This window comes from Epinephelus lanceolatus, chromosome 24, assembly GCF_041903045.1.
Source record: "Epinephelus lanceolatus isolate andai-2023 chromosome 24, ASM4190304v1, whole genome shotgun sequence".
Taxonomy (NCBI): Eukaryota; Metazoa; Chordata; class Actinopteri; order Perciformes; family Serranidae; genus Epinephelus; species Epinephelus lanceolatus.
The window spans coordinates 16,604,242-16,616,520 of record NC_135757.1 but is presented as its reverse complement, the minus strand read 5'-3'; the positions used below and the strand labels follow the sequence as shown (position 1 = coordinate 16,616,520).

Sequence of the window (12,279 nt, the reverse complement as noted above, 5' to 3'; positions counted from 1 at the left end):
TTTACAGCGACGTAGTTGTCTGCATTCATCCATAATGAAGTGCATTCATTTCTTATTTAAAACTCTATTTATGAATGTGGTTGATGCCAAGTCTGAAATGGCTCATCAGATCTGTCACTACCAGTTATACCAGTTTAATGATGGCGACAGTGACAAAGAGATGTGTGACAGGACTGAAAAGGAGCTCCAGGTTGGGTTGCATTTGAAAAATAACTGGTGCTTGTTGTTAGCAGCAGCATCAGAATAATACAGTAGCTGGTAGCTTTATATTCTGACCCACAGCTTAGCTAAACTCGTAACTCTTGCTTAAAGGCTCACATATTAACCCAAATTCTTTTTAATGATTCAACAGTTGTGCAAGAATGCTACCAAAGCCTACCAAAAAATCAGCACTTTCTGTGTATAAAAGGTCTCTCTGTAATCAATTATTAGGTTCATGTAAGTAAGTGGTGCCAGTGCAGAATTACAAATCTGTTTTATTGAGAAAGCGACACAAGCTCTTCTTAAAAAAAGGGAATAAAAGAAAAACACTTCCAACAATTCACCAAAAAAGAAAATAACTTTGTCATCACTGCTGGGGTTAGGAGGGAGGGATTTGGTAGGACATTGGGTCAGTCTTGGCTTCCTTCAGAATCTTCCAGAGCGCTCTCGGTCCCTTGACCGTCTTGGCCTCTCCCGGTCCCGCCGTCGGTCCCTGGAGCGGGAGCGTCGTTCACGGGAACGCGAGCGAGAGCGGTGCCTGATGGGAGAGTCAGAAACATTAATTCACAAATTCTGACTGATCCCAGAATATAAACGTTTCAAGATATCTGTACCTTTTCCTGCGGCGGCCGTACAGCTCCCTACGAAGTTCCCGCGATATGGGTTTCAAGTGCATGAAGTTGCAGAAGCCACCTCGGGTGCACTCTCTGTAGGCAAACAGCACATAAAGGGTTAACACTTGCTTGGCTTGCATTTGGTGTAGCCGTGCCATGAGTAAAAATTGGCTCTTAGTTACACATACTGAGGAGCATGGCAGCCCACCAAGCAGAACATCTGATCTTTATCTCCCCCCACACTCACACTAACTTGGTCCCATCACTGGCAGAGCAAACAACTCCTGATCCAACGGAAAAACACAGAGTCTCATAAAGCAGAGGGGCACAAGTTTCCTCCCACTTTGCAAGGACAAAGTTTATCTTGCATTTAAAACAAAATGTTATAAATCACACGGTGCCCATGCAGCTGGGTACGGTTTCAGTGCCTCGCTGAAGGACACACGTGCGAGCTGAAGTTTTATCTAGCTGCTGGCACGGCCGTTTTTACCTACCAGGCTCTTATCATGTCTCTTGATACTGTGCTTCAGTTGTGCATACTCCCTAACAAGCTGGCAATTAAATGAGCACAAAGCAGTTTACACACAGTAAGTCTGGAGCTTTCGAGGCCCCTTTACTGCCCTCTTTACCCTGTTAGTAATCCAGCCTTAGCTGCAGGATGAATAGCGGAGCTTTATCTGGGATAGCTGCAGGGCAGACTCTCTTCCCACCTCACTACCCTGCTGCCTGCAACACATCTTTTTCTGCCTTCACACAGACGCACAAAGTGTAAAAGCTTCTCCAGTAAAACAATGTGTGGCGGAAGCAGCAGAAGCATTGATTTTTAGTTGTTTTATAATCCATTTGTGTTAAAAGTTCTGTATGCTGTCATGTTCAGAGCACTATTACTGCAGCAAACAACTATTTGCTATGTAAAGAGAGTGGAGTAACACTTCCTGAGAAGAGAATGATGTCACACGACCTGTGTGTGTTGTAATCTGAGCTTCTCTGCCGGTCCTTTTGTTCATGCATGTTAGTGCGTGTCTAGTCTGAGTGGGCAGAAGTTCGCTGCATAGATCAGCCTCTCATTGGGCGGAACGAACCACCCGCTGAAGTCCCATCCTACCACCTCCGGTTGTGTAGCAGTTTTCAACCGTTTTCAACCGTTTTCAACACGTCCTTTACTAACTTTTGCGGTGTTTGATCTTGCGGGGATGTAGCCATTTTTCTGCCATGGTTCGTGTCCTGTAGGCGATATTTTTACACCAAAACCTGTTTCCCCCCGGCAATATTTTTGCAAGCGCACCGTTGCTGTGGCACCACCCAGAACGATTGTGATTGGTTGAAAGAAATACAAGCAGCCGGGGCATTTTTTTCTCCAATCTTAAAGTAAGAGTCGGCCCAGCCAGACCTTTCTTTTCTTGAGAAAGGTCTGGTGAGCGAGACTAGCGTGTGTCTGTATCCCACTGTCTAGCTTATCACTGCTGTTTTGAACTGCACTCATATGGCGATTACTGCTAATATCAGGAGGACGTCAGCATGGAAACTTCAGCCAGTGGAGAACAGTGTCGAGACCGTGTAATATCCTTTTGAGATTTCCCGTTTTTCTAGTTTTCTATCTGTTGATTGGGCAACGCAAGAGGAAAAACAGAAGTCCTCTGCACGGCTGCTGTTAAAATGCAGGCAAGACAATCAACAAAATTTCCTCTGCCCTGCACCAACTTAAAATTTCATTACATTTATTTAAACATTTTGTGTAATTGGAGGAAGCTTTTGCACTAGTTGCAATAAAGACATTTCACATTAAGCCCTTTGCACTGTTGTTTAGTTGCTATCTCAGTGCAATATTGTACGGTTTGTTGTATTAAAAAGATCTATTACACTCACCCCATTTCATATTGGCGGCAGCAAGCTTCCCTGAAGTCAGTGACGGGGGAGAGCTCGGCGTGGATGGGTTGGGCGTTGAACCACCGATTGTTCAGGTCCATGACCGCTTTCTCTGCATCTTCCTCGCGGCGAAACTGCACACAGGAGGCACACATACCACATCCATTCGTACAATCTCAATTGTGTCAGCTCCACCTGTCTTGTGAATACATTTCAGATCAATCACCAACCTTGACATAGACATTGCCGACAAGGTGGTCGCCCAAGTTATCACACACATTCATCTCCTCCACCTCTCCGTACTTCTCCTCCATCTCTGTGAACACCTCCTGTGTCGGGAATAAGAGACAGAAGGAACAATTTAACTCTCCGACAGGTTCTTATCAAGGTTCTTTTTTTCGTCAAGTCATGCAAGTTGCAGTCCTTTTATAATACAAAAGATCTAGCATCTTGAATCTGTCCTGCTGGTCCTCTGGTTTCCCTTTTTGAATGAAGAATACAGACTACCGCCACCTGCTGGAATGGAGAGTTTTTTTCCCTCTAGGGCTGCACAATTAATCAAAAATATTACTGAAATTGCAATATGGCCAAATGCAATATCCAAAACTCAAGATCTGCAAAATCCTTCAAAATAATGCTTCATTTTTCTGCATATCATGCAGCCTTGATTTCCTCTCACGCAGGAGCAGAACATAGGTGCCTGCTGGCAGTTGGATGTAGTCTTTAAAGTGTATTCAGGTGCAACTTTTTGGCCCAGACACAGACACCAGTCAGCCTTCGTTGCCATAGTTCTTTGTTGTCTGTTTGGTGTTTCTGGGTTTTTACAGCCTGAGGAAAGAAACTGCTCTGTAGTCTGATCTTGTCTCTAAGGTTTTATTTTGTGTTCTGTGTGGATTTGCCTTTGGTAACAAGGAAAGGGGTTAGCCAAGTTTAATATTTCGGCTAACCAGTTTCCTGTGGGTGAAACCCTGCAGATGTAATGATCAGACACAGGCTGGATATCGAAAATAAACAATTATTATGTGCAACTGGGTCACGCACACTATATATTAGTGAGTGACTGTTGTGTGGAGTTACTGTGACAGTTGAGCCAACACCCCTTATTAAAACATCCTTATATACTTAAGGGTGAGTTTATTATATAACCGTTTGGAGATTATGTTTTGGCATGACCTTTGTATTGACAGTCTGCCTGGTTCAGCAACACATTTCTTTTCATTTCAAATGAAGCTGAGAAATGTCATCATAGGTAGTTTTATCCACAGATTATCTAGAAAAGATTTTAGCTTTATATTCAGGACTCAAAAACACGGCCACAATTAAGTAACAAAAAAATAAAATGAAGAAAATAGCTACTTTTTATACCAATAAAAGCACAATTATTATAATTTCTTTTTTTATCTATACTACCTGGCATTGTCCACGTGTAAAAGCAGCTGTTGCGTATTCCAGCTGAGTACATACTGGCTCCTAAATGACTCTTGCCTCAGCACAAACTGAATAAATTTTGGCAATGTCATGATGCTCCTTTTGGTTGCAATGTTTCAACAAAAAGCAGATAACACAGTAGTGACGTCACACTGTGCAACGTGGAGTGAAGACGAGACGCCAGCACACAAGGTCGCTCACCTCAAAGAACTCATCATAGTGCTCCTGCATTTCCACATCGCTGACGGCACCTACAGAATGTCAACAAAAGGACAGTCAGGGCAAAGCCAGGCAGACGCTGGTGGCAAAAGAGTCTTCAAATGGACCGTGTAGCTTTTAGCAAACAAATCTAACAGATACATCTTGCTATGTTAGTGACACCCTGCAAACATCGATCAAAAAAGATAAAGAGTCTGTATGTCATTTGTTTCCAGAGAAACAGTCTACTCTCTCCCAACCTAAATTACAGAAGCAAAGTAAGAACTAGAGGTGACCCCTCTTAGCCTTCTCCTGGTTAACTGCTTAACTTTAAATGATCTGCCAGTGTTTTACCCTCTGTTTGTGTAACTACATTACCATCATGTTGTGTTTTTACGGCTAGCTTATCAACTACTTCATGACAATCTCTGGCTACTACATGAAGGAGAACTTCCTAGGTTGAGGACAGCACTAGTAGAAACCTGCTTCAATGACTCAGAAGCAAAAATTGTGTACTGAAACTTCTGTTTTTTCAACTTGGATCCTCTTTCCCCATGTTTTTGTGTCTAGGTGACTAATGGGCACAACAATTTTTGAAGCACTGAAGCTGAAGGGGCAAAACAGGCTGCAATGTAACCACTTGGAGCATGTTTGCACCATTGATGTATGCCAACTAAAAGTGCTAGTTTTTGTGGCTGACAGGCTCAGATTATTTTAGGTGACTGACAACATTATGGAGAGGATCCCTACAGAGACAGAGCACACAACGCAGGTCTAGATTTAAATTTAGTAATACAGGGACATATTTAGTGTAACATTAGACATGTTTTAAGTTTTTTTCCCAAAACATTCTTTTAATTCCAAATCATTTCCAGGCTTGGAAAACCATGCTATTAATTTCCTAACTTTTTCAGGAATTTAGTGCTAAGTTACTAACTAAAAAAACTTAATTTAGTTAGATGTGAAAATATGCTGGCTCTATTCACAGTAAAAGTACAGTTTATTTGAATGGAGTCTGGGGGGTTTGGCGATAGCCATTTCAAAGCTGTTTCTGGTTAAACAAAAAGAATCTTACTCAAACAAAAAGGTCTATCTCTGTCGAAGTTATTTCCATAATGTTGTCAGACACTTAAAACAACAATCTGAGCCTGTTTGTGGTAAAAACAAACACTTTTAGTGGACGTAAATTGACAGTGTTTATTTGCCTGGAGTGATTACATTGCAGCCTGTTTCATGACTGCTAGCTGCAGTGCTCTCCCTCAGTGCTCAACCAGTTTCAAAAATTGTTGTTCCATTAGTCACTTAGACACAAAAACATGAGAAAATAGGGTCCAGGTTGAAAAATGCCGAGGTTACCCTTTTAAGTGTAATGCAAGGAACAAAAAAACAGTAAGTTAATCATAGCTTTTAAGCTTTTTAACACGTCTGTTTTACAAGAGCAAAATGAAAAGATCTGACACAAAGTTGTGCACATTATTGCACGATACAGACTCAGATAGTTTGAGTTCGGCCAGGAAAACATGCAGAACAGCATGTGGCCTGTTATTCTATTCTCCAGGAAATGATGTGATGCACTAGACATCTCTAGAGGACATGTTCCTGCACTAAGCCAAATTGTATGTGGGGAGGTGTGATACAGTAAATTAAGTGCAGTCAGTGCTGGAGGGTCCTGCGGATGAAGGGAGAACTTACAGTGTAAACCATCAGCAGACTGGGCAGAGTTTTGAAGGTTATGAAGGTAAATGTTCAAGAGGGAAATGGTCTGAAATACAAAACGTAAACTTCTGTGACATAAATCAAAATAAAGAGCTGAGGAAGAAAAAAATTTGATTAGAAATTTTTCTATCAGTAAATTGCGGCCCTTTGTTATCACATATCATAAGTCCTGGGTAATTAAATATGTGATGGATAAAGTTGAAGCTCACTGTCTGTAGCCCTCACTGTTTTTCGGATATTCACTCCTTTTACCCAACTTTCAGGGTTTGTTTTACATTTCTTAATATTACAGGTCTGAGAATGGGCTCCAAGTTTAGGCTCTAAGTGTGTATACTAGATATAAGTCCCGTTTAATGTAAGAGATTGTGGATCAAACATTTTGATTTGATTAAAAGTGAAGAGGCTGTGATCTATACAAACAAGGTAAAATAACTTTCAGGGTTTTTTTGTTTTTTGATTAATGCATTAAATAAAACACCAAACTTAATTTAAAACTTTACTGCTCGGACACAACCTTGCAAAACACAGCTAAGCTATAAATGAGCTACTCATTCACTCATTCACAATAATGGATCACCTTTCCTGGTAAATTAGTCTCCAGAGTTGTCTATGTAATAACAGGCTGAAATAGGGCTGGACAATAAGGCAAAAATAGTCTCACGATAATTATCCACATTGATCGATTGGTTGCACATATGGATAATGATAGTTTTACAGAGGTTGCACTATAAGGCTGCTACAAAGTCCCTTCCTCATACCGCATTTGCATTTTTACACAGGACCAAATGACGGCAGCATCATTCTGCCCCAGTGTGTGATTTTAGGTCGCATGCCAGCATTGCGTAATCAAAAGAGGCGTGACATTACATCTAACAGTGTCGGCCACTAGTGTGACATAGAACACAGGGATCGACAGCGCTTAATAAACTATAACAATGGTGTAACATACCAACAACAATAATTTATCATCTTTGTTACATGGCGGCTCATCTTGTCCTCTGCTCAGAGGGTAAGGAGCACCTTGAACTCATTGTTTCCCCAAATTGTGATAATTTTCGACCACTGTTCTTAGCTGCTAATTGCTAAAAGCTCCATTTTTTAATCTCATGTGATGGGTCACACACGTAACACGTCGTCAAAACATCCCATGCTGCCCATGATCCCATCCTGCCAGCTGCCCTGTTTATACAGACACTGTTTCGGTGCATGGAGTAAAACTGTCAAAAGCTTATCATCAATATCGACATAAATTTTATCATGATCCCCTTTTGAGATATTTTATCGCCCAGCCCTGTGCTGAAAGGAAGAGAATGACCTCCTAAGACTTTAAATTGTCCTAAGTTGTGGCACATTTAAATGAAAACAACCTAAACTAAAATAAAACTCTAATTGTTAGACTTGATTATGAAATATAACGGCACCTGTGGATTATTTAAGGGACAAAGCAGGGTGCTGACAGAGGACATTTCACTGGATCAACAGTCATTTTGTGATGCTGAAGTAAAGAACGCCTCTTGTGTCAATGGCAGAGTGAATGCAATGCTTTCAAATTCACTGGAGGCATAATTCAATTATGGGGCCCAATATAAAAACACTAAAGCCCCGCTGCCCATTACACACTTACCTGTGTGCGAGGTACTGCTTCAACTCTACTCGACTGGGCTCAGCGTATTTACTGCACACTCCAACAACACACAGTTCTAGATGTTCTGCCATAATCTACACAGGCTGTATGTACTGTTTGTGTATTGGCGTGAATGCTCGGCTACACAAGGTTGAAAAACAGATAGTGGAAGTATCAGAAGCAGGTGTGCTTTTCGTTGGTATTAGGTAATGACCGATGCATAACTCAATATTTGGTCTGAAATTCGTAGGAGATAAAAAGGTCACAGCTGGGTCTCCAGCTAACAGGGCTGAAGCAGCACCTCACACCTGTTGTTATATGTGAACACCACTTCAAGGTAATACAAAGGGAGGTTGCTGACATATGTTTAACTTACAGCGAGAAGCGTCGGCCGTCTGTGCGCTGTTCTGGGGATTACGGTAGATGTTCTGAATCAAGATAGTCTGCAGGGGAAAGAACAAAAACGCATTTGGTCAGACGGGATTCTTTGATGAATGTCTAGCGGTGTGCTATTTCTGATTATATCAAACTCTATTTTAGCTTGTTTACATCTTTATGACAGTCATGCACGTACAAAATCCTTGAAACTGAGGAGAAAGCTACGATAATGACATGTCTGGTACAGTTCTGTTTCAGAATAATTTCTGTAAACCACTCTCACCTGCCTACACACCAATTAATAATTCCATGGAAGAAGAATTAACTTGTCTAATATCGTAAAAAGGAGCTATGAAATGCAACTGCTGGGAAAAGGATATGACACAATAGGAAATGACTGACAGGGCAGGTTTTTTTTTTAACCAAAAGTAATTGCTGACACATTAAAATTAGCAGAGGTTTGCAAAATATGAGCAAAACATTTTGCACACACAGTACTCCTACTTAACAACTAAAAACAAACTTTTGAAGAAGTAACTCATCTACAGTGCATATGAACACTTTTAACTCTAATGCCACATGAAGCAGACCATGTCTGAGAGATTACACAGTCAATATACCAATTCAGTGTTTCACCTAATAAGTGAATATGATATTTTTTTTCAGATTGGCTGCATGAGTTAAGAGCTTCCACACAGTCTTCACTGGTTTAGTTTGCAACATGACTTGTGATTTGGGTGTGTGCCTCGATGAGTCACAATAATTGGGTTATGAACTTATCGAGGTTGACAAAAATTATCTAGGTCACACCTGTATATGGTACGATATTGCTTGTGTTTGTTTACATTAGAAAGTCACCAACATTTTAGCCAACAGGATGCCAGAACAGGCTTGGGTGCAGCTCCAAAGCATTTTTTTCACAGCGTCTTATCCGAACAAACAGAAAAAAACTGCTGTTTTATTTGATTAGGATACTTTAATTTTGTTTGTATGTAATTTTGTATTATTTGTATGAATAGTGTGTCAGCACGCGTGTGAATGGGTGAATGAGAGGCAAATTGAAAATCGCCTCATCTGTTAAGGCAGAAAAGTGTTACATGTTTGTGCAGTTTATTTAGGGAAAATGCCCAACGAGGTGTCTGCATGTCAGACGGCTCATGCCTTCACGCCGGCCATTAATTCCTGATAATGGACACCTTGTCAGGCATTATCCCTTACCTAATAGACACCCTGCAGCCAATCAGAGTCAAGTATTCAACAAGACCATGGGATAAAGAGCCATTATTTTGGTAGAAAAACTTGTGGTGGGATCCTCACCTGGCTGAAGGTTGGTTTGTTGTGCAATCTCGAGCAGCGGTCTCCATGTCTGCAAGCACCAATTTTAAAATAGAAGGAACAATTGACCCTGGAAAAGAAGGAAAAGTGTCATCAGACTCACACCAATAATGCATCATTGTTTCTTAAGACTTTCCAAATCAACATATCTATGGCTGCAGAACAGATCAAGAGCCTATAATGTTTGTATTTTAAAAATTCAAAAATCTCCCAAAACTATGGAGCCCCTACAGCTCTGAAATGTGGATTTTTTAGTTTTTTATTTTGTGCCCACACGGGGGACAAGTGGGAACAAGTTGAACAAGCTTTCATCACTTAAAAAGAAAAAAGAAATAAAATACAATTTCCATATTGTCATATTGTCTTGACAGCAACGGAGCTCTATGGAAAAGAAGCATAAGCTATATCAGGCTTTGAATGAACAGGCAACACTAGTTTGTCACATCAAGTCACTGTTGGTTCTGGTCTTTCTCCAGTATTCGTTTACAATATAAACCACCAGACATATTTACGAGCTATGTTACATACTTAAATGGGATCACCGCCTCAATTAAGAATTCCATTGTGCTATTAACAGGGTCTAAAAACAGTTCAATCTGTATTTGTGGACATCAGCTACTCTCTTTCTGAGCCAAAAACCAGAGGAATCTCACCCTTGTGATGTCATAGGGTGAAGTCGGAAGCTGCTCCACAGACAATGAATGGGAGGCTGATTTTGAGGACCCACACAGTGTGTATTTTATCTTTTATACCCCACTGTGCTCATTTAATGAAACAGAAAATGAATCTGCATACTCAGAACATTCCTCTGGGTGCTCTCAGTGTCATCTGTAACATCTTTCACCATTCATTGTCTATGGAGCAGCTCCAGACTTAATTTGAATTTAAGCACTCTGTTATTTTATATTTGGGAGAGAAGATCATGTTTACTCCTGTTTCATAATGTAGTAGATCACTGGAATAACATATATTAATACTATACATATATGAAGTATTAGAACTAGACAATATCAATTAAATATTGTTTGGGAGTTAAGTTACACCAATATTGTATTGCCTATTAGATAAGAGAAGCCTCTGCTTGGCTGTTGATTACCGGTTGTTTTTAAGTTTCACGAACCACCCCCTATACAAACGGCACTACAACCCTCCTCCAAATACTCGTCACACTGGTGCAGTAAATGTAAATTTACCATGTCGCGCGATATTCAGCTCTGTGCATGGCAAACAATTCACTGTGTGCAGGAAGCATTAAGCTGCACTCCACTGGTGAAACGAACACAACAATCCGCCTGAGCTAGCCAGCTAGCCTGCTAACAAGCTCATTAATAACCAGGCTACACGCTGCCTTTACATTTAATGACCTCCATAGTGTGCTTATAATATTTACGTGTACCAACATACTAATGAACACTTTGTAAACTGACACATTTTTGGTGCAAACACATAAAACACAGCAGCTGCAGGTTAGCTGAGGTGCTTCCCTGAGTTTCATTCAATGTGTTAGCTGAGCGTTAGCTTCCTGTTGCTAATGTTAGCTTGACTGAGTCATTCAGCAGCGCAGCGGCTACAAGCTGAGCCCCGCTGGTGCTGTTAAAAACCGCTGCAAACATACCTTATAAAACACTCGTCGTTTGGACGACTTTTAATGTTAATATTAAATAAAACTTACTTGTCTTTTTCTGTGCCGAAAATGGATGCCAGGTACTCCGCCATTTTCGGCTCGTCGGAAGCGTAGAGGTTACGTCATTACGTAAAGGGACGGCGATCGCGCGGTCAGGACAACTTGTAATGACCCTGAAGGCCACATGCCAGCGCTGTTGCTCTAGAAAATATTAATTATTGCTCAACGACAATAAAGTTCTTCTTATCACAAGCAACCCTAAAAGTCTGAATGTTCAAAAAATCCCCTCAATATATTGTCTTTTTTTCCCTGTTTTTACTCGTTATTTTGTATTTCGTCTTCTCCCAACAGGTGAGTATCCAGAGGTGGAAAGTAACTATTAGGTACTGTTTATGTACAGATTTGAGGTACTTGCACTTTGCTTTAGTCGCCTATTTTCTTTTGTCTTCTGCCTGTAAAACATGTTGCAGATAAAACTACTCAGGGTATAAACTAGGCAACTTTAATTTTACTTATCAGAGTAAGGGGGTTGCTGCAGTGTGCCTTCATTTTTTTAATAAGCTATATATGATGACCCTCCCCAGAGCTACAAATATTTAATGACTAGGGGAAATGCACCACTCTCCCTTCACCATAAATAACCATATTTCACGGTTTCTGGTTATGATAAGTGGTGTGGTTTTGGAGATTAAAACAAAAAATGCCCTTGAAACCCACTCATATAAATAAATAAATACAAATAAATACAAAATACGACCACTTAAAGCTAAATGTCCCTCCCCTATGCTAAATCTAAAACCATAACCTCCTTCCCAATGCTTAAAAACTATTTAAAGTACCTCCCCTATTTTGCACCACCCCCTTCCCTCTAATAAGTAATGAACAGCCCCTAAGTAAGTGATAAATATACATAGGATATATAACACTATAACACTTTGACACCATCTATTCAGAGTACTTTTATTTTTGAGTACATGTCGCCGATATTAAATCTGTACTTTCACTTACTTGTAATGGGTTATTTTTACAGTGAAGTATTATCACATTTACTCATGGGTTTAGGTTTCATTTTAATGCTTGGGGGGACAAAGATAAAATAAGGGGTTGGGGGTCCTCTGCCAGCATCAAACATATAATTTTCTGCATTCTAGTGAAATGTTATGCCAATTTGTGCATTTTCTGCACCAGTTTATGGTGTAAATGTCAAATTAAAGACATGTAATGCTACTTTCTGTCTTTATTAAAGGAGAAAAACACATATTTTCTAAATATTGAAGGGAGCGTGTAAGCCTACA

At 40.4% G+C, this 12,279-nt stretch overlaps 1 protein-coding gene across 1 annotated transcript; it reads right to left on the bottom strand.

The window, feature by feature from the left end:
- Nucleotides 1-458: 458 nt before the first annotated feature.
- On the bottom strand, nucleotides 459-11,125 carry LOC117254785 (splicing factor U2AF 35 kDa subunit-like). Its single transcript, XM_033623186.2, has 8 exons — nucleotides 11,033-11,125; nucleotides 9,343-9,430; nucleotides 8,024-8,090; nucleotides 4,311-4,360; nucleotides 2,912-3,010; nucleotides 2,682-2,815; nucleotides 816-908; nucleotides 459-739 (listed from the first exon to the last, which is right to left on the bottom strand). The coding sequence occupies exons 1-8, from the start codon at nucleotides 11,074-11,076 to the stop codon at nucleotides 628-630; spliced, it is 687 nt and encodes a 228-aa protein (XP_033479077.1). The 5' UTR covers nucleotides 11,077-11,125; the 3' UTR covers nucleotides 459-627.
- Between the last annotated feature and the right edge of the window lie 1,154 nt (nucleotides 11,126-12,279).

What these genes read in the sequence shown, in the direction of transcription:
- LOC117254785 (XM_033623186.2), bottom strand. Translation starts at nt 11,076, where the DNA reads ATGGCGGAGTACCTGGCATCCATTTTCGGCACAGAAAAAGACAA. An exon ending in TTCGGCACAGAAAAAGACAA is followed by an intron (nt 9,431 to 11,032) that starts GTAAGTTTTATT and finishes CTTCTTTTCCAG; the next exon opens with GGTCAATTGTTCCTTCTATT. An exon ending in ACTATGATGAGTTCTTTGAG is followed by an intron (nt 3,011 to 4,310) that starts GTGAGCGACCTT and finishes TTCCCGACACAG; the next exon opens with GAGGTGTTCACAGAGATGGA.